Consider the following 20,387-nt stretch of genomic DNA (forward strand, 5'->3'; position numbering starts at 1 on the left):
TCACGCAACCACCAGATTGCCCTTCCTCATACACAAGGCTAATCCCTACCAAGGCTCTACCCTGACAGAGCCATTACTCTGCATCCATCCCTGGCTCTTCCCCAGCTCAGATCCTCACTAAAGCCCACGCTGCCTGAAACGTCACTGCCCCATTGGCAAAACACCATTCCTTGAGGGCTTGGGATTCTGTTGTGGGGGGCTCCTCCACCAATCTGAAAAGAGTGCTAAGAGGGGAGGTGGCATTCATTTCTATATCCCCAGTCCCACCCAGGTGGCAGGGAATGTCTGCTGCATGAACATGGACGGACACCCTAAAGCATTTGTCAGTCCCGTTGTCTGTGCTCTCTCCTGACGGCAGGCTTGTTCAGTGGGTGCTGCCAGCTCTTGTAAGTGCACTATGAAGAAAACTCCAAGACCTGAGGAATTTCTAGAAACCTGGGTGTGGATGATGGGAAGGGTGGGAATCTCTATGAAATAAGTGGGAGCAAGGAAAGGAAATCTGAACAAGTGATCACCAGTGGAGTGGTGGGAAATGCTGGCACTGGGGCTGAGGCAAGGGTGTGCCCCTATGCCAGGAGCCTCTCAGAGCTGGGGAGCCCAGGGCCTGGGTCAAGGCTGGGCCTGGCACCCCTGGGGCTGGAGGCTCTCCACCCAGTGTGGGCACTGTGACACCCTCTGTAAGCCAGCACAAAGCAAGGAGGAATGCCTGAGGGTCCCCTCCGGCACCCGCCAAGGAGTCCACGTTCTGGAAGGCTGATTGGCAGGTGTTCTGACAAGCAGATGCTCCTCCAGAAGCAGCCTCAGGAGTGCAGCAGGGGCGGCCCAGGATGCCCCGGGGGATGAGGGTTCTCACTGAGCCTCTGCTATGTGGCATGAACCAGGAGCCTGGGAAGAACCACTGCAGAAGGCTGGCATGACATTGGGGCAGCGAAGGCCTCTTCTTTGCACACCAACCTAGTTACACATCCTGTCACACTACCCCCAAGAAACCCCCAAGTAAGGTTCTTCAGGACCCATAGGTGGGCCACAGGGAAGATCAGTAGACTAGATCCATGACGTCCGTGATGCAGTCTCCAAGGACGATCTTCTCCCACTGTGACAGCTGGGCCACCAAGCCCCGATTTGGACACATGTTGTTTTTGCACTTCTTGAGGTAGGCCCAGGACCTCTGTGAGCACAGGGAGAGAAAGCTGTGTTCAGGATTGGACTTGGGCCCTTTCCTCCTAGATCAGAGCCAGCTCAGGAGGGACAGGAGGCCCTTGCTCAGAGGCAAGCAACATGGCTCACGGGCTGGCCACAGCAGCAGCCTGCAGTTAATAAATTAGTTCAAGGAGCTGTAGGAGCTGGCAAGCCCCTCTGCAGCTCTGCTCCTGAATATGCGAACAGGAATCATTCTCATTTCCGATGGTTCCTGTGAAGATTGAGACAACTTATATGAAACCTCCCGTGGACAGGGAAGCAGCATACCCATGCCTGGCACATGGTGAACCTCCACAAAGGTTTGCATTGTGCATGAATAAATTAATGGAAAGGGAAAGAGAACTGTGGGCAAATTCTCTGAAGAAGGAAAAGTGAAGCTACCTTCTTTCAGGTGCCCAAGCTAAAATGCAGGAAGAATTACTATATGAAGAAAGGTGACAAGTGGGCCTCCATCTATATTGAAGACAGAGGAAAAGGAAAGAGAAAACTGGTGCCTCAGCAAACTAGGAATAGAAAGGTACTACCTCAACATAATAAAGGCCCTATTTGAAAAGTCCATAGCAAACACATACTCAATGGCGAAAGACTGAAAGCTTGTCCTTTAAGATCTGGAACAAGACAAGTATGCCAGCTTTCACCACTTCTACTCAACACTGTACCAGGAGTCCTAGCCAGAGCAATTAAGCAAAATAAAATAAAAAATAAAAGGCACCCAAATTAGAAAGGAAGAAGTAAAATTATTTGTTTGCAGATGACATGATCTTATATGTAGACCACTTTAAAGATATACTGAAAAAACCACTAGAATAATTTAGCTAATTTCCATAAATAAATGGAAAGACATTCCCATGTAATGGATTAGAATACTGTAAAAATGTCAATACTACACAAACTGACCTATAGATTTAATGCAATCTCTACCAAATCTCAGCAACATTTTTTGCAGAAACAGAAAAACCCATCCTAAAATTCATATGGATTATCAAGGGACCCTCAAATAGCCAAGATAATCTTGAAAAAGGAACAAAGTTGGAATTCTCACACTTCTTGATTTTTAAGCCTTTGACAAAACTACAGTAATCAAAACAGTGTTGTTCTGGCCTATAGACAAGACATTTAGACCAATGGCATAGAATAAACAGCCTAAAAATAAACCCTCACATATATGGTCAAACAGTTTCAAAGAGGGTGCCAAAACCATTCAATGGAGAAAGTACAGTCTCTCCAACAAATGGTATTGGGAAAACTCGATATTCACATGGAAAAGAATGAAGTTGAACCCTCACCTTACCCCATGATCAAAAATTAACTCAAAATGATTAAAGACCTACGTGTAAGAGCTAAAACTATAAAATTCTTTAAAAAAAAAAAAAGCACAGGAGAAAAGCTTTATGACAATGGATTTGGCAATGATTTCTTGGACATATGACACCAAAAGCACAGGAGATAAATAAAAAAATAGATAAAGTGGACTACATCAAAACAAAAAATTTCTATGCATCAAAAGACACAACAGAGTGAAAAGGCAAGCCACAGGATGGGAGAAAACATTTGCAAGTCATATTTCTAAGTTATATCTAGATATATATCCAGCAGTTAATATGAAGACTATAAGCAACTCCTAAAGCTCAACAACAAAAAAGCACAAATATTTCTCCAAAGAAGATAAACAATGGCCAATAAGCATATGAAAAGATTTGCTCGATATCACTAATCACTAGGGAAATGCAAATCAAAACTACAGTAAGATACCCCTTCACACCCATTAGGATGGTTACTATCAAAGAAACTGGAAGCATAGTTGAAGATGTGGCAAGATTGGAACCCTCATGCATTGTTAGTAGGAATGTAAAATGGCAAAACACTGTGAAAAACAGTATGGAGATTCCTCAAAAAATTAAAAATAGAAGTACCATACTAAAAATAGAAATACAGAAGTCAATTCCACTTCTGTCTATACCCAAAGAACTGAAAGCAGAATCTTGAGGAGATATTTGCACACCATATTCATAGCAGCATTATGTACAATAGCTAAAACATGGAAGCAACCCAAGTGTCCACCAACAAATGAATGGATAAGCAAAATGTGGTATACAGGTGATCCTTGAACAACACAGAACTGAACTGCATGGGCCCACTTATACACAGATGTTTTTCAATAAATATATTGGAAAAATTTTTAGAGATTTGTGACAATTTGAAAAAAATCTTCTAACTTATTTTATTGTAAGAATACAGTATATAATATAATACAACATACAAAATATGTGTTAATCAACTGTTTATGTTATTGGTAAGGTTTCTGGTCGACACTTAGTTATTAGTAGTTAAGTTTATGGAGAGTCAAAAGTTATACCTGGATTTATGACTGTGCAGGGGATTGGTGTCCCTAACTCCCATGTTATTCAATGGTCAACTGTATAATACAATAGACTTCTATTCAGCCTTTAAAAAGAAGGAAATTCTGACACATGGATAACCTTGAGGAAATTATTCAAAGTGAAATAAGCCAGTCAACAAAATACTATGTGGTCCCCTTATACAAGGTATCCAGAGTAGTCAAAATCATAGACACAGAAAGTAGAATGGTGGCTGCAGAGCTGGGAGGACAGAGTTATTGTTTAATAGGTATAGAGTTTCAGTTTTTCAAGATGAAAAGAGTTATGAGGATAGATGGTAGTGATTAATACCACTGACCTATACATTTAAAAATGGTTAAGATAGGAAAATTTGTGTGTGTGTATTTTAACACTTAAAAAAAAAAACTATAATGAGCTACCACCTCATACCCATTAGTATGGCTACTATGAAACAACCAGAAAATAAAAAGTGTTGGTGAGGATATGGAGAATTTGCAAACTTATAAACTGTTGATGGAAATGTAAAATGATGAAGCTGCTATGGAAAACAAGTAAAAATAGAATTTTCCTCAAATAAGTAAAAATAGAATTACCATATGGTCTAGCAATTCCACTTTGGGTATACATCCAAAATAACTGAAAGCAGGTGGCCAGCAGGGCTTGTGTTCACAGGTTCAACAGGACAGTTGCAAACAAACAGTTCTTAGTTGGCTAGCACTCCAAGGCTCAGCATGGAAGGAAGCAGACAGAAATGTGCCTCTTCCAGTCCTCCTCTGAAGGAGGTAGACATAAATATATACATACATCAAAAGTTGATGCCTGAGGTTGGGCTTCCAATCAGCCTGAATCTAGGTACAGACTTGAGACATCCCTTTGGGATACTGACAGGTCTTGGCACACTGTCAAGTACTAGGAGCCGCTAAGAGCAAAGTAGGCTACTTAGACAATCAAAAATGTTTGAGAAACAACCAAGAACTAGGCAAGGGTGAACAATAAGTTTAATTTTCTATACCAGGTCACTCCTTCAAGACTAGAAGAGGTGGCTGTTTTATCTAATACATAGAAACCAACAGAGAGAATCAAGGAGAATGAAGAAACAGAGGAATATGTTCCAAATGAGAACACAAGATACAAGTTCAGAACAACATCTTGATGAAATGGATATCAGTAAACTGATAAAGAGTTCAAAATGATGGCTGCACACAAATAATGGAAAGATACTCCATGATCATGGGTAGGAAGAATTAACATAGTTAAAATGGCCATACTACCAAAGAAATCTATAGATTCAATGCAATCCCTACCAAAACACCAATGTCATTTTTCACAGAACTAGAGTAAACAATCCTAAAATGTATATGGAACCATAAAGACCCAAAATAGCCAAAGCCATCTTGAGAAAGAACAAAATTGGAGGTATCATGGTACCTGGTTTAAAACTATATTAGAAGCGGAGCCAAGATGGCAGCATGAGTAGAGTAGCAGAAATCTCCTCCCAAAACCACATATATTTTTGAAAATACAACAAATACAACTCTTCCTAAAACTATATTACAAAGCTACACTAAGCAAAACAGTACGATACTGGCACAAAAATAGCACATAGATCAATGGAACAGACTAGTGAACCCAGAAATAAACCCACACTTATATGGTCAATTAATATATGAAAAAGGAGACAAGAATATACAATGGGGAAAACACAGTCTCTTCAACAAATGGTGTTGGGAAAATTGGACAGCTACCTGCAAAAGAATGAAACTGGATCACTGTCTTACACCATACGCAAAATAAACTTGAAATGGATTAAAGACCTTAATATAAGACCTGAAACCATAAAACTCCTAGAAAAAAATATGCAGTAAAATCTTGAACATTAGCATTAGTAATCCTTTTCTGGCTATGTCTCCCTAGGCAAGAGAAACAAAAGCAAAAAATAAGTAAGTGGGACTACACCAAACCAAAAAGCCTCTACACAGCAAAGAACACCATCTATAAATTGAAAAGACAACTTACTAAAAGGGAGAATATATTTGCAAATGATTACCTAATAAGGGGTTAATATCTAAAATATGTAAAGGATACATATAACTAAATACAAAAAAAACCCCAAATACTCCAATTTAAAAATCTTATTAAGAGAAAAGGAGAATTGACACACATAAACAGAATCAGAAATGAGAAAGGAAAAATCATGATGGACCCCACAGAAATACAAAGAATTATTAGAGAATACTATGAAAATCTATATGCTAACAAGCTGGATAACCTAGAAGAAATGGACAACTTCCTAGAAAAATACAACCTTCCAAGGCTAAGGAAGAAACAGAAAATCTAAACAGACCAATTACCAGCAACAAAATTTAATCAGTAATCAAAAAACTACCCAAGAACAAAATCCCCGGGACAGAGGGATTCACTGCTGAATTGTACCAGACATATAGAGAAGACATAATACCCATTCTCCTTAAAGTTTTCCAAAAAAATAGAAGAGGAAGGAATACTTCCAAACTCATTCTATGAAGCCAGCATCACTCTAATACCAAAACCAGGCAAAGAAACCACACACAAAAAAAATTTACAGACCAGTATCTATGATAAACATAGATGCAAAAATACTCAACAAAATATTAGCAAACCAAATTCAAAAATACATCAAGAGGATTATACACCATGATCAAGTGGGATTCATCCCAGGGATGCAAGGATGGTACAACATTTGAAAATCCATCAACATCATCCACCACATCAACAAAAAGAAGGACAAAAACCACATGATCATCTCCATAGATGCTGAAAAAGCATTCGACAAAATTCAACATCCATTCATGATAAAAACTCTCAACAAAATGGGCATAGAGGGCAAGTATCTCAACATAATAAATGCCATATATGGCAAACTGACAGCCAAGATCATACTTAACAGCGAGAAGCTGAAAGCCTTTCACCTAAGATTGGGAACAAAACAAGAATGCCCACTCTCCCCACTGTTATTCAACATAGTACTGGAGATCCTAGCCACGGCAATCAGACAAAACAAAGAAATACAAAGAATTCAGATTGGTAAAGAAGAAGTCAGACTGTCACTATTTGCATCTGACATGATATTGTACATAAAAAACCCTGAAGACTCCACTCCAAAACTACTAGCACTAATATCGTAATCCAGCGAAGTTGTGGGATACAAAATTAGTACACGGAAATCTGTTGCCTTCCTTTACACTAACGATGAACTATCAGAAAGAGAAATCAGGAAAGCAATCCCATTCATAATTGCATCAAAAAGAATAAAATACCTAGGAATAAACCTAAACAAGGAGGTGAAAGACTTACACCTTGAAAACTACAAGACACTCTTAAGAGAAATTAAAGAGGACATGAACAAATGGAAACTCATCCTATGCTCTTGGCTAGGAAGAATTAATATTGTCAAAATGGCCATCCTGCCCAAAGCAATATACAGATTCGATGCAATCCCTATCAAATTACCAACAGCATTCTTCAATGAACTGGAACAAATTGTTCAAAAATTCATATGGAAACACCAAAGACCTCAAATAGCCAAAGCAACCCTGAGAAGGAAGAATAAAGTGGGGGGGATCTCGCTCCCCAACTTCAAGCTTTACTACAAAGCCACAGTAATCAAGATAATTTGGTACTGGCACAAGAACAGAGCCACAGATCAGTGGAACAGAATAGAGACTCCAGACATTAGCCCAAACATGTATGATCAATTAATATTTGATAAAGGAGCCATGGACATACAATGGGGAAATGACAGTCTCTTCAACAGCTGATGCTGGCAAAACTGGACAGTTACATGTAGGAGAATGAAACTGGATCACTGTCTAACCCCATACACAAAAGTAAATTCGAAATGGATCAAAGACCTGAATGTAAGTCATGAAACCATAAAACTCTTAGAAAAAAACATAGGCAAAAATCTCTTGGACAGAAACATGATCGACTTCTTCATGAACATATCTCCCCAGGTGAGGGAAACAAAAGCAAGAAGGAACAAGTGGGACTATATCAAGCTGAAAAGCTTCTGTACAGCAAAGGACACCATCAATAGAACAAAAAGGCATCCTACAGTATGGGAGAATATATTCATAAATGACATATCCGATAACGGGTTGATATCCAAAATATATAAAGGGCTCACACACCTCAACAGACAAAAAGCAAATAATCCAATTAAAAAATGGGCAGAGGAGCTGAATAGACAGTTCTCCAAAGAAGAAATTCAGATGGCCAACAGACACGTGAAAAGATGCTCCACATCACTAGTCATCAGAGAAATGCAAATTAAAACCACAATGAGATATCACCTCACACCAGTAAGGATCGCCACCATCCAAAAGACAAAAAACAACAAATGTTGGCAAGGTTGTGGAGAAAGGGGAACCCTCCTACACTGCTGGTGGGAATGTAAATTAGTTCAACCATTGTGGAAAGCAGTATGGAGGTTCCTCAAAGAGCTCAAAATAGAAATACCATTTGATCCAGGAATTCCACTTCTGGGAATTTACCCTAAAAATACAGCAGCCCAGTTTGAAAAAGACAGATGCACCCCTATGTTTATCGCTGCACTATTTACAATAGCCAAGAAATGGAAGCAACCTTAGTGTCCATCAGGAGATGAATGGATAAAGAAGATGTGGTACATATACACAATGGAATATTATTCAGCCATAAGAAGAAAACAAATCCTACCATTTGCAACAACATGGATGGAGCTAGAGGGTATTGTGCTCAGTGAAATAAGCCAGGCAGAGAAAGACAAGTACCAAATGATTTCACTCATATGTGGAGTATAAGAACAAAGAAAAACTGAAGGAACAAAACAGCAGCAGACTCACAGAACCCAAGAATGGACTAACAGTTACCAAAGGGAAAGGGACTGGGAAGGATGGGTGGGAAGGGAGGGATAAGGGCGGGGAAAAAGAAAGGGGGCATTACGATTAGCATGTATAATGGGGAGGCACTGGGAGTGCTGTACAACACAGAGAAGACAAGTAGTGAATTTACAGTATCTAACTACGCTGATGGACAGTGACTATAATGGGGTTTGTAGGGGGGACTTGGTGAAGGGGGGAGCCTAGTAAACATAATGTTCTTCATGTAATTGTAGATTTAACGATACCAAAATAAAATTTTAAAAAAAGTAAAAAGAATGAACAGCAGTGAAAATAGCTTTAGAAACTTATGGGGCAACACCAAAAAGACTAATATTTATATTGCAGGGGTCCCAGAAGGAGAAGAGAGAGAAAGGGACAGAAATCTTATTTGGAGATATAATGGCTGAAAACACTTCCCTAAGCTAGGGTGGAACAGACATCCAAATCAGGAAGCCTAGAGAATTGCAAACGAGACACACCCAAATAGATCCACACCAAGATATATTATAATTAAATTGCCAAAAGCTAAAGATAAGGAGGGAATCTTTAAAGCAGCAAGAGAAAAACAACTTGTTATATATGAGGGAACCCTGGGTCTACACCCAGAAGTGGAATTGCTAGATACCCAAGACTTTCTAGCCTGCAGTTTCACCCCCAAAGAGCATACAGGGTCAACATCTAAAACTACTGGCAATGGGCTCTGACCCATTCATTATTTGTCCCTCCCCTTCCTTCAAGCACACCCCTGGGCACATGAAGGAGCTTTCTGTGTCCTACCCAAGCCCTCTGAAATCATGCATAAGCCATGCCAGGCAAGGGTCCCCCTTCCTTAGGGCAGGCCTACCATTTCCTAGTGCAGTGGCAGTGGGAAAGGACTGCCCTGGGAGTCAGGAACTCTGGTGGGTTTATCCTGATAGGGCCCCACTTTCTTCCCCTCTCTGGGCCCTGCTGTCCTTAAGGGTAAAAGATTGTTGGAGTGGGTGTACTCTGAATCCCTACCAGCCTGCAGTTCTGACTCCAAACAGCAGCCAAAATGCACCTCTCTTGAAGAACCCTGAACAAGTTCTGGGGGACAGACTGACACCAGTGGGGGACACACAGATAGTGCTGCTGGCCATAGCCACACCCAGCCTGAGTCCCTGGGCCTGCCCCATGAGCCCAGCCTCAGGCCTCTAATGTCACAGCCTCAGTCTCTAGCCCAGACTGTTGGAACTTTGCCCATGGGAGTGGTGTGCTAGGTAAATCCCCAGACTTGAAGATCCCCTCCCTGACCCTTCCCCCTCCCATGCCCCAGTTAGGGCCCTGAGGTAGTGCTGGGGCTTTCCTCCCAGGTCCAGCTCTGACCCCACCTCCTGGAGGTAGCTGTAGTCTAAGCCTGGACCAGGGAATGAATACCTTCAGGGTCTGCTCATTCTGGTGCACGAGGTAAGCCAAGATGGCCGCACAGCTGCGACTGATGCCCAGGGTGGAAAAGACGAGGATGACAGAGTCAAGCTCGAGGTGAATTTCTGCAGGACGAAGGGAAGATGGAGATTGTGAGTGGTCTCCTTCCCTGGGGACCTGAGCTGCTGTGGGATGACTAGCTCAGTGGGCCCACGGTCCATGAGTAAGCTTAGAAACAGCACACCATGTCCCAGGCAAGTCACTTCTAGGACAGCTTTGTCACCTGGCAGATGGGATCCTCAGGCCTAGCTGGCAGTTCAAGAGAATCACACCTAGGTGTTCAGTATTATCTTGCAAAGGCCTTTTCTTGGCTCTCCAGGCATCCAGCCCAGGGAGCCCTGCTGCTAGTTGGCCTCCCTGGGAGAGGATGACAGGATCATCCCCCAAGGGCATTTGGGTGCTGGTAGAGGCAATGTAGCCTGGGTGCAAATCCTGACCCCACTACTCACTGGCTGTGGGTATGGGCATGTTGCTTTAAGCCAGTTTCTTCATTTGGAAAATGGGATAACAGTACACTACCTACATTTTGTACTGCCCAGTGCTTGGCACAGAAACGTCAGCTGTAATCACATTCAATAATGTCCCTTAGGCCCTGAATCCTGCCCAGTAAGGGGAGGGGAGGAAATTGAAGCTAGCATCCTAGACTGGCTCAGAAATGATTGGAGGAGGGCTCAGAAATGATTAAGGTCAAGTGCCTCATCATATGGGTAAGGAAACTGAGGCATGGACTGATTAAGGACTGGCCCAGAGCTGCCCAGTGAGGGGGGCTAGAGAGAGGCTCTCTTTGTGGCATAGGGCTCTGGCACCTCATGGTGGGACACGTGGCAAGTCTCAGTCTCAGATACTAGTCAAGTGATAGTTGCAACCTCCTGGTCAAAAAGAGGGACATCTGTGGCAAATGCTGTCCTCCAGCACCTCATGCAGCAATGCAAGCTGGGGTCTGCGATGGTGCCAAGCAGGCAGTCCTGGGGTGGGGCTCCTGGCTTGGCTCCACCTCACTCTCTCCAGCCATCTTGCACTTGCTTTCCTTGGCAATTCTGGGCCCTGGAATGACTGAAAACTCCATGTTCAATGAGTGGACACTGGTGGGCACTGCTGTGTGTGGAGGGAGGCCAGCAGGGGCCCTGGGGGCACACAGCAGATCATGGGAGTCAGCGCTGGATGGGCTGCAGAGTCCTTCCATCCCACCTCCCTGACCAGACAGGAGGGCAGGGACAGAGTGAGGTTTACCTCCAGGTCCCCAGAGCCCAGACCAGAGCAGGCCTCCATGAATGTCTGCACCCATGGTAGGCCAACACCCTCATTCCACCACAGGCCAACAGCACAGTGAGGCCAGAACCAGGGCTTGAAAGACCCAAAAGGGCATAGCAGTTCAGCCAGCACCAGAACATGGGCACTCAATCCACAGTCTTGTGCTGTTATTTGGCTCTGCTACCTCAAACGCGTGGCTGCCCACATTGCCGAGAGCTCCTGAGATACAGGCTTGTCCTGGGGCTTGGCCACACCTGCCTGGGCTTGTGAGGGGCCCTGCCCTTTCTCTCCTGAGCTCTGGGAGTGGAGACTGCAGGAACAGGCATCGGACAAGGTGCCATAGCCCCTCTGCCTCCTGGGCTCAGACCAGATGCTGTGTGGTTAAAAAATGCTCCTCACCAATGAAGTGACAGAGGAGGCGTAAAAAGGGGGAAATGTTGGCTTCTGGAGAATCTTCTACCTTGATGTGCAGAAGCTTGTCAGCATCACCTTTGAAACTAAACAGAAGAAAAGCACAGGTAATTAGGCAGACTCCCACACAGCCTCACGTCACATCCCTCTTTCACAACAGCAGGACCATGGGAGAAGGATGCTGAGATAACATCAGGGAGATATGGGCAAATAACTGGGCCCTCTCAGAAGAAAGCACCAACCTCATAGTGTGTCACATAGATTAAGTCAATCTATGTAAAGCATTTAGCACTCTGCTTGGCACATAGTCAGTGCTTAATAAAGTGATATTACTATTAACCAAACATGGTACTTTTCTAGAATATGGTACAGATAATAAAATTAGGATAGTAAGGAATGTGTAATGACCTTGGAGAATGAACCTGTTAGGTTACATGGAGGAAGCAAGGTAAGATGATGGAGAGTGGTGGGGTAGCTGTTTTAGATGGGGTGGTCCAGGAAGGCTTTACGGAGGAGGTAACATTTAAACAGAGGCTTAAAGGAGGTGATGAAACAAACCAGAAAAGGCATTCCTGGTAGAGGAGGACACAAGTGCAAAGGAGCTGAAAGGCAGTAGGTTTAATGTGTTTGAGAAACACCAGGGATATCAGAGTGGCTGGAGCTTTATGAACAATGGGGAGAGGGGAGGGAGATGGAGTGTGCAGCACATTTAATGAAAGGATGCCTGCAAGGCACTTGACACAATGCCTGGCATGCTGGGGAACATTCAGCATTATATAGACCACTGTAGCAAGAAGAAAGTTGCAGTGGCTTCAGAAGCAAAAATTGGCTGGTTTAGTTTCTGCATGTACACTTGCTGTGACAAATACATGCACAATTCCTTATCCCCACACCCATCCATCCATCTCCTCTTTCCTCAGACACTCACTCCTCACTGAATGGGGGCTGGACCTTGGGCCAGACCCTAGTGGGCACAAAATAAATTAAACAGAGCCTCTCCCAGCTTCAAAGAGCTCCCAATCTGATGGGGGAGGCCCAGACACATGAATGGCCCCAATCTGGTTGGCCAGGTACAGGGATAAAGCCCATGATTCTTCAATGAACTAGAGCAAATAGTTCTAAAATTCATATGGAACCATAAAAGACCCTGAATAGCCAAAGCAATCCTGAGAAGGAAGAATAAAGCAGGGGGAATTACACTCCCTGACTTCAAGCTCTACTACAAAGCCACAGTAATCAAGACAATTTGGTACTGGCACAAGAACAGACCCATAGACCAATGGAACAGACTAGACAGCCCAGATATAAACCCAAGCATATATGGTCAATTAATATACAATAAAAGAGCCATGGATATACAATGGGGAAGTGACAGCCTCTTCAACAGCTGGTGTTGGCAAAACTGGACAGTTACATGTAAGAGAATGAAACTGGATCACTGTGTAACTCCATACACAAAAGTAAACTCAAAATGGATGAAAGACCTCAATGTAAGTCATGAAACCATAAAACTCTTAGGAAAAAACATAGGCAAAATCTCTTGGACATAAACATGATCGACTTCTTCATGAACATATCTCCCCAGGTGAGGGAAACAAAAGCAAGAAGGAACAAGTGGGACTACATCAAACTAAAAAGCTTCTGTACAGCAAAGGACACCATCAGTAGAACAAAAAGACATCCTAAAGTATGGGAGAATATATTCATAAATGACATATCCGATAAAGGGTTGACATCCAAATTATATAAAGTGCTCATGCACCTCAACAAACAAAAAGCAAATAATCCAATTTAAAAATGGGCAGAGGAGCTGAACAGACACTTCTCCAAAAAAGAAATTCAGATGACCAAAAGGCACATGAAAAGATGCTCCACATTGCTAATCATCAGAGATACGCAAATTAAAACCACAATGAGATATCACCTCACACCAGTTAGGATGGCCATGATCCAAAAGACAAAGAACAAATGTTGGTGAGGTTGTGGAGAAAAGGGAACTGTCCTACACTGCTGGTGGGAATGTAAATTAGTTCAACCATTGTGGAAAGCAGTATGGAGGTTCCTCAAAAAACTCAAAATAGAAATACCATTTGACCCAGCGATTCCGCTCCTAGGAATTTACCCTAAGAATGCAGGAGCCCAGTTAAAAAAAGACATATGCACCCCTATGTTTATCACAGCACTATTTACAATAGCCAAGAAATGGAAACAACCTAAGTGTCCATCAGTAGATGAATGGATAAAGAAGATGTGGTACATATACACAATGGAATATTATTCAGCCATAAGAAGAAAATAAATCCTACCATTTGCAACAATGTGGATGAAGCTAGAGGGTATTATGCTCAGTGAAATAAACCAGGCAGAGAAAGACAAGTATCAGATGATTTCACTCATCTGTGGAGTATAAGAACAAAGAAAAAACTGAAGGAACAAAACAGTAGCAGACTCACAGAACCCAAGAATGGACTAACAGTTACCAAAGGGAAAGGAACTGGGGAGGATGGGTGGGAAGGGAGGGATAATGGGGAAAAGGGGGCATTATGATTAGCACACATAATGTAGGTGGGGGGAGGGACACGGGGAAGGCAGTATAACACAGAGAAGACAAGTAGTGATTCTATAGCAAATTACTATGCTGATGGACAGTGACTGTAATGGGGTATGTGGTGGGGACTTGATAATAGGGGGACTCTAGTAACCATAATGTTGTTCATGTATTTGTACATTAATGATAGCAAAATGAAATAATTAATTAATTAATTAATTTTAAAAAAAAAAGACCTGCCCATGAACCTGAACAGGAGGGGCAGGGAAAAGTCAAGGGAGCTGAGGAAAGCTTCACAGAGGAGGAGGCATCTGGATGGAGAAGACTGAAGGTTAATATTAAAAAACCAATTTTATACCAAAGCGAAAACAATCAAATTGAGAATTTTTAAATACCACTTATAATTGTATCAAAAATATCAAATATTTAAGAAGAAATCTGACACAAGATGTGCAAGGTCTTTATCTCTGGTAATATTATTATCTAATAATAATAGAACCACTCCAGAAGTTTGTTTTTTAATTAGTCTTAGTCTGAATATCTTTTTCCATTTTTATTTTTAACCATTTAAAGTACATTTCTTACAGACAGCCTATAAACCCTGCCTTTAATCAGAGTATTTAGATCATTTGTACTTAGTGTGATTTTTTTATGTGACTGAGTTTGAATCTATCTCTCTCATCTCTTTTAATTCCCTTTTTCCTCTTTTTCTATCTTCTTTGAGCCTGAGTTTTTTTATGATTCCATTTTATCTCTTTTTTTGTCTTATTGATTATATCTTTGTCTTATTTTTTAATTTTCTTCTATTTTTTCATGGTTGCTTTAGAATTTATAGATACATCTTTATCTTATTGTGGTCTACCTTCAAGTAACATTACACCCCTTCACATAAACAGAGTAAGAACCTACCAAGTATATACTTTTATTTTTTCCCCTTCCTGCCTTAGTAAATTGTGGGCATGCATATTACTTCAACAGTTCTACATAATTTATAATATCTAAATACATTGTTATTTTTTTCTTTAAATAATCAATTATGTTTTGAAGAGATTTAAAACCAAGGAGAAAAGAATTCTATATTTATTGACATGATTATCACTTCTGGTGATTTTGATTATTTTTATATAGATTCAGATTTCCATCTGGTATTGCTTTCCTTTGCTTGAAAGTCTTCCTTCAATATTTTTTATAGTGTTTTCTGGTAATGAATTTTTTAAACTCTTATATGCCTGAAAAAATACTTATTTTCTCTTCGTTCTGAAAGATATTTTCACTGATTTACTTCTAGGTTGACAATTCTTTTCTTTGGGTACTTCACACTCTTCTCAAATCCATTGTTTCTAATAAGGAGTTGCTACCATCCTTACTTTTTTGTTCCTTGGTATGTAATACTTCCTTTTTCCTCTGGCTACTTTAAAGCTTTCCTCTTTTTCACTGATATTAAGCAATTTGATATGATGTGCCTTGCTGTGGTTTTCTTCATGTTTCTTGTGCTTGAATTCTGTTGAGATTCTTAGATCTGTGAATTTACAATTTATATCAAATTTGGAAATTTTGGGCCATTATTTCTTCAAATATGTTTTCTGTCTCCCCACTTTCCTCTCCTTTGGAGATTCTAGTTATACATGTTAATCAAGTTTAAGCTGTCACTGAAGTTCTGTTACAGGTTATTTTTATTTAAGTCTTTTTCATCCCTATGTTATTTTTGGATATTTTCTATTGCTATGTCTTCTAATTCACTAATCTTTTTTTCCATTGTATTAATGTAGATTATAAATTTGCATTAATTCCACCCAGGGTATTTCTCTTCTCAGACATTGTATTTTTCATCCCTAATCTAGAGCTAGCTTTTTGTCACCACTAAGGTAATGCTTTTCTGAGTTCCCCATTTGACACCCTGTATAGCATGAGTTTTGTCTACTCTGACTTGAAACACAAACTACTCCTGGCCCCATACAATCTCTGGGGATCATACTGCTTATTCATTTCTGTTGGTTATTCTCCCAGCCTTGAATAGTTTCCTCACATGCATCTGTTTAGAAGTACTCAGCTGAAGATACAGTGGTACTCTGCAGATGTTCAGAGCTCCTTCTTTGTATTCAGCTATTATCCATGAAGGTCACTCCTGCAAATTTTAGCCAACTTGACCTCTCTGAATTCTCAACACTGTGCTGTCAACTCAGAAAGAATGACAGGACCTGTTTTGGCACTCTTCCTGAACTGTGACCTGCAAATTATCCCCTAGAATAAGCCATATTGATTGTGGGGCTCATCTTGGTATTTTCCCCTTCTTTCAGGAATCACTATCCTTTGCTGTTAGCCATTGTCTGAAAACCCTTATTTTAGTTGTTTTGTCTAGATTTTTGGAGGTTTTTTAAGGTAGAACTGTAAATCTGGTAATGAGGGTGGAGCCCTTATGAATGGGATTAGTGCCCTTTCAAGAGAGGCCCCAGAGAGCTCACTAGCCACTTCCATTAGGTGAGGACACAGTGAAGACAGCTGTCTATGAACGAGAAAGCAGGTTCTCACCAGACACAAAATCTGCCAGCATCTTGATCTTGGATTTCCTAGCCGCTACACCATGAGAAATAAATTTCTGTTGTTTATAAGCCACCAGTCTATGGTATTCTGTTATAGCAGCCAAAATGGACTACGACAGGGGTCATTCCTCAATAGGTCATTTGCCTAAGATAGACAAAGCAAGGTAGGACACAATACTTTGTACAACGTTACATACTACCTGGATAGTGTTAAATACCAGGAAAGCATTACTTTTGGTGAGATTTAAAGTGTAAGTATGGGGTCTTGGTTAGGGGCAGAGGATACCATGGTCAAGCCAGACCACAAGCCAGGAATACATGAAGATAAGTACAGGCCCTACTTCAGTGTGTGCTGATGTCTAAGAGCCCATTCAACTCTATAAATGCAGGGCACTAGGAATCTTGTATAAATGAGTGACATTTAATCTAAAAAAAACAATAGTATTTCTACTTACAATGGTCCTGCCTCCATGGAGATGTTGACATGTGCTTTGATTTTCAAATCCTTCTGAATTTGAGGGTCACAGGCTTGCCTGAAATTGCCTAGGTAGATCTTGCCTGGTATTATTTCAACAGGGTATGGCTGAAATGCATCCAGTTCCTAGGTGGGGAAGGAGAGAGGCTACTATATACAATATGTATGTTACATATACTATAATATGTTCATATTCCCCAAGGAAGAAGTTGTTTTTGTCTCTGGAAATGCGGCTCAACAAACTAGCTTAGAAAGATAGTCCAGCACAGTGAATGACCCTGAGATCTAGATATTCAAAGAGATTGGCAAGTAACAACTTGCATGAAGAACAAGAGGGCTGGCAGTGACAGAAGGACTGAGCCACAGCATCTCCATACGGCATGAAGACTCTGAACACTAACATCCACTTACCTCTATGGAACCTGTTTGCATTTTGCCAGGTGCACAAAGACTGGAGTCTAACACAACCGTGGCCCAGAACTGTGTCAACCCAGAGTGGGGAGAAACAGACCTTTTATTATACTTGGAGGCCACCAGAATTTAAACACCTTTAAAAAAAAAACAATAAATTTTTTTGTTAGCATCTATTTATCATTAGGTAATAAATTCTGATGAGTTCTGATGTAGAGATGTAGGGAGAACAGGACACCAGTTACATGGAAACTTCCTGAATTCCAGGTCCCAAGTTATAACAGGAAAACTTTTGGTTTCTTTGGAAAGCAAAGAAACAATGGAAAGTATTATTTCTACATTTCCCAAAGTGTGTCCTAACAAACACTGGTCCCTCACAATTCACTAAGAAAAAAGTGCTCAGGAAATCAACTACATAGAGGAAATGATACTTATGATATCTCTCCCTCAGAACCTTACATGGACATTAACAATTAAAGGATCGAGAATATCCTGCTGTAAACAAATCCACTAACTACAGCCACTATCAACAATAGTATAGAGTTTCCTCAAAAAATTAAAAATAGAACTATCATATGATGCAGCCATCCCATTTCTGGGTATATAGGCAAAAGAAATGAAATCACTACCTCAGAGAAACAGCCCCCATGGTCACTGCAGCATTATTCATAATAGCCAAGACATGGAAGCAGCCTAAGAGTCCACTGACAGATGAATGGATAAAGTGTAGCATATATATGCAATGGGATATTACTCAGCCATGAGAAAGAAGGAAATCCTGCCATCTGTGATCCTGAGGGCATTAAATTAAGTGAAGTAAGTCAGATAGAGAAGGACAAATACATATGATCTCATTTATATGTAGAATATAAAAATCTAAAAGAAGCCAAATTCATAGAAACAGAGAGTATAATGGTGGTTGCCAAGGGCTGGGGTGGGGAACATGGGGAGTTGTTGGTCAAAAGGATACAAACTTTGAGACATAAGATGAATAAGTCCTGGGGATCTAATATACAACATGGTGACTATAGTTAATAATACTGTATTACATACTTGAAAGTTACTAAGAGTAAATCTTAAATGTTCTCACCACACACAAACAAAAACAGGTAAAATGTATAAGGTGATGGATGTGTTCATTAACCTACTATGGCAAACATTTCACAATATACATGTGTATCAAATCAACACACAGTTTACACTTTAAACTTACATATGGTACATGTCAATTACATCCCAATAAAACTGGAAGGAAAAAATTACAAAATTTGATTGTTCCAAAGGAAGATTCCTAGAGTTGTTATTAAATTATTAGATAATCTAATTAGATTATTAGGTAATTAGATAGATAATTATTAGAGTATTAGTTAGGAAAAATTATCATCAAATCATAAGACTAATTTTATAAACTAGGTAGGAAAAGCACCCCAATCTAAGGTTGTTCTCAAAGGGTGCCTCCAGGGACTGAAAGTCAGTAAAAATCTTCCTACCAGTTCCTGGGCTGACCACCTGTAGCTTGGATGTTTGCAACGAAACAGTGGCTACATATTTACTATTGGCATGGATTAAATTTTTACCTGTGATATTTAGTAAAGTAAAACCTAGACATAACCTCAAAAAAAAAAAAGAAGAAATCCACTAATGTTGTATAAATTGGTGTTTCCAGTATGAACTGTTTAGCAACCAACCCCTTTTTTCCATTAGTATTTCATAGGAGGCCTATGTCATTTCACTGCTCAAACCCAGTTCTAAAACTCCTCTGGCCCCAAGTCTGATCTCGGAGATAACAATTTAAGTACCTCAGGATACTTCGCTGTCTACCTTGGTCCAGAACCTTCTGGCGTCAACACCCCTGCCGTCCCAGTGAACCCATGGCCAGCCCAAGGTCTTCCCAAGCTGTCAGCCTCAAAAGCCCTTATTAGAGAGCAAACACCAACCTGAGCCAATCCTCAAGTTGGTGAGAGAGGCTCACGAGCCTTCTGCCTGCAGGCAGGCCCACCTCTCACGGATGCGACCGAAGCCTCCCTACAGCTGGGGCTGACCCCACCCCAGGATACTCAGCTTGCTGGAGCCAAATGAAATCCTCCTAGTTTCCCCTGAAAAATCTCACTCACCACCCTCCACACATCTATCAGCTCTCTTCCTGCCGCTTCCAGCCAGCTTCCTTCCCTGTGGCTGTGCAGATAGATGCAGGGGAAGAAGGTGTGGCATGGATAAAAACCTGCTGTGCTGGAAAGAGCCAGAGCCTGTTACTTCTAGATGATGTAAGTTTGACAACCACATGGACAAATGTAAAAGAAACAGCGGTCTCAAATTAACATGTCCAGACCAAGCCCACTGCCTTCCTCCAACATGCCTTCTCCTCCTGTGCCCCCCACCTCAAGGAGACACACCACTGGCCACCTGTCACCAGCACCTGAACCGGGGCCATTATCCGAGACCCCTCCCTCTCCCACCCCCACCCCCCACCCCACCATCGAATCTAATCAATGACACTTCCTAGCCACTTCCTAAACAGTTCTTGACTCTGTCCTCTCCTCTCTACCCCCACTTCCTGGCATATACCCCCAAACCCACTCTGCCCCATTGATCTGCTCTTAGCACTGCAATCCGCACTGGTCTGTCTAAAGTGCAATTTGACCATGCTAATCCTTAACTTAAAACCACTCAGCAGTGCGCCATTTCTCTCAAGTGCAGTCTTCACAAATTCTAGTTAACAGAACCCTTTTGCTTACAGTGAAAACTTACAGAAGGGATTGCCCCACACAAAACAGGAGATGAGAAGTCTTCTTGTCTGAAGCACAGAGGCTATCTCAGAGCCCTATTCTGTGCCTCCACCCAACCCCT

The 20,387-nt window shown here is 41.3% G+C and overlaps 1 protein-coding gene across 6 annotated transcripts in view; it reads right to left on the reverse strand.

The window, feature by feature from the left end:
• Nucleotides 1-909: 909 nt before the first annotated feature.
• STYXL1 (serine/threonine/tyrosine interacting like 1) overlaps nucleotides 910-20,387 on the reverse strand; it is a 64,219-nt gene continuing 44,741 nt past the window's right edge. For 5 of the 6 annotated variants that reach the window (XM_036905454.2, XM_036905451.2, XM_036905453.2 and 2 more), the window contains 4 exons: nucleotides 17,110-17,255; nucleotides 11,555-11,652; nucleotides 9,857-9,969; nucleotides 910-1,168 (listed from right to left, as the gene is read on the reverse strand). In XM_036905454.2, the coding sequence (XP_036761349.1) occupies nucleotides 1,037-1,168; nucleotides 9,857-9,969; nucleotides 11,555-11,652; nucleotides 17,110-17,255 (489 nt within the window). In that variant the 3' untranslated portion in view covers nucleotides 910-1,036. Of the gene's footprint in view, nucleotides 1,169-9,856; nucleotides 9,970-11,554; nucleotides 11,653-17,109; nucleotides 17,256-17,540; nucleotides 17,678-20,387 lie in introns of all 6 variants that reach the window. The other variant, XM_057487255.1, reaches the window with a different exon arrangement.

This window comes from Manis pentadactyla, chromosome 10 (assembly GCF_030020395.1).
Source record: "Manis pentadactyla isolate mManPen7 chromosome 10, mManPen7.hap1, whole genome shotgun sequence".
In the NCBI taxonomy this organism is placed as follows: domain Eukaryota; kingdom Metazoa; phylum Chordata; class Mammalia; order Pholidota; family Manidae; genus Manis; species Manis pentadactyla.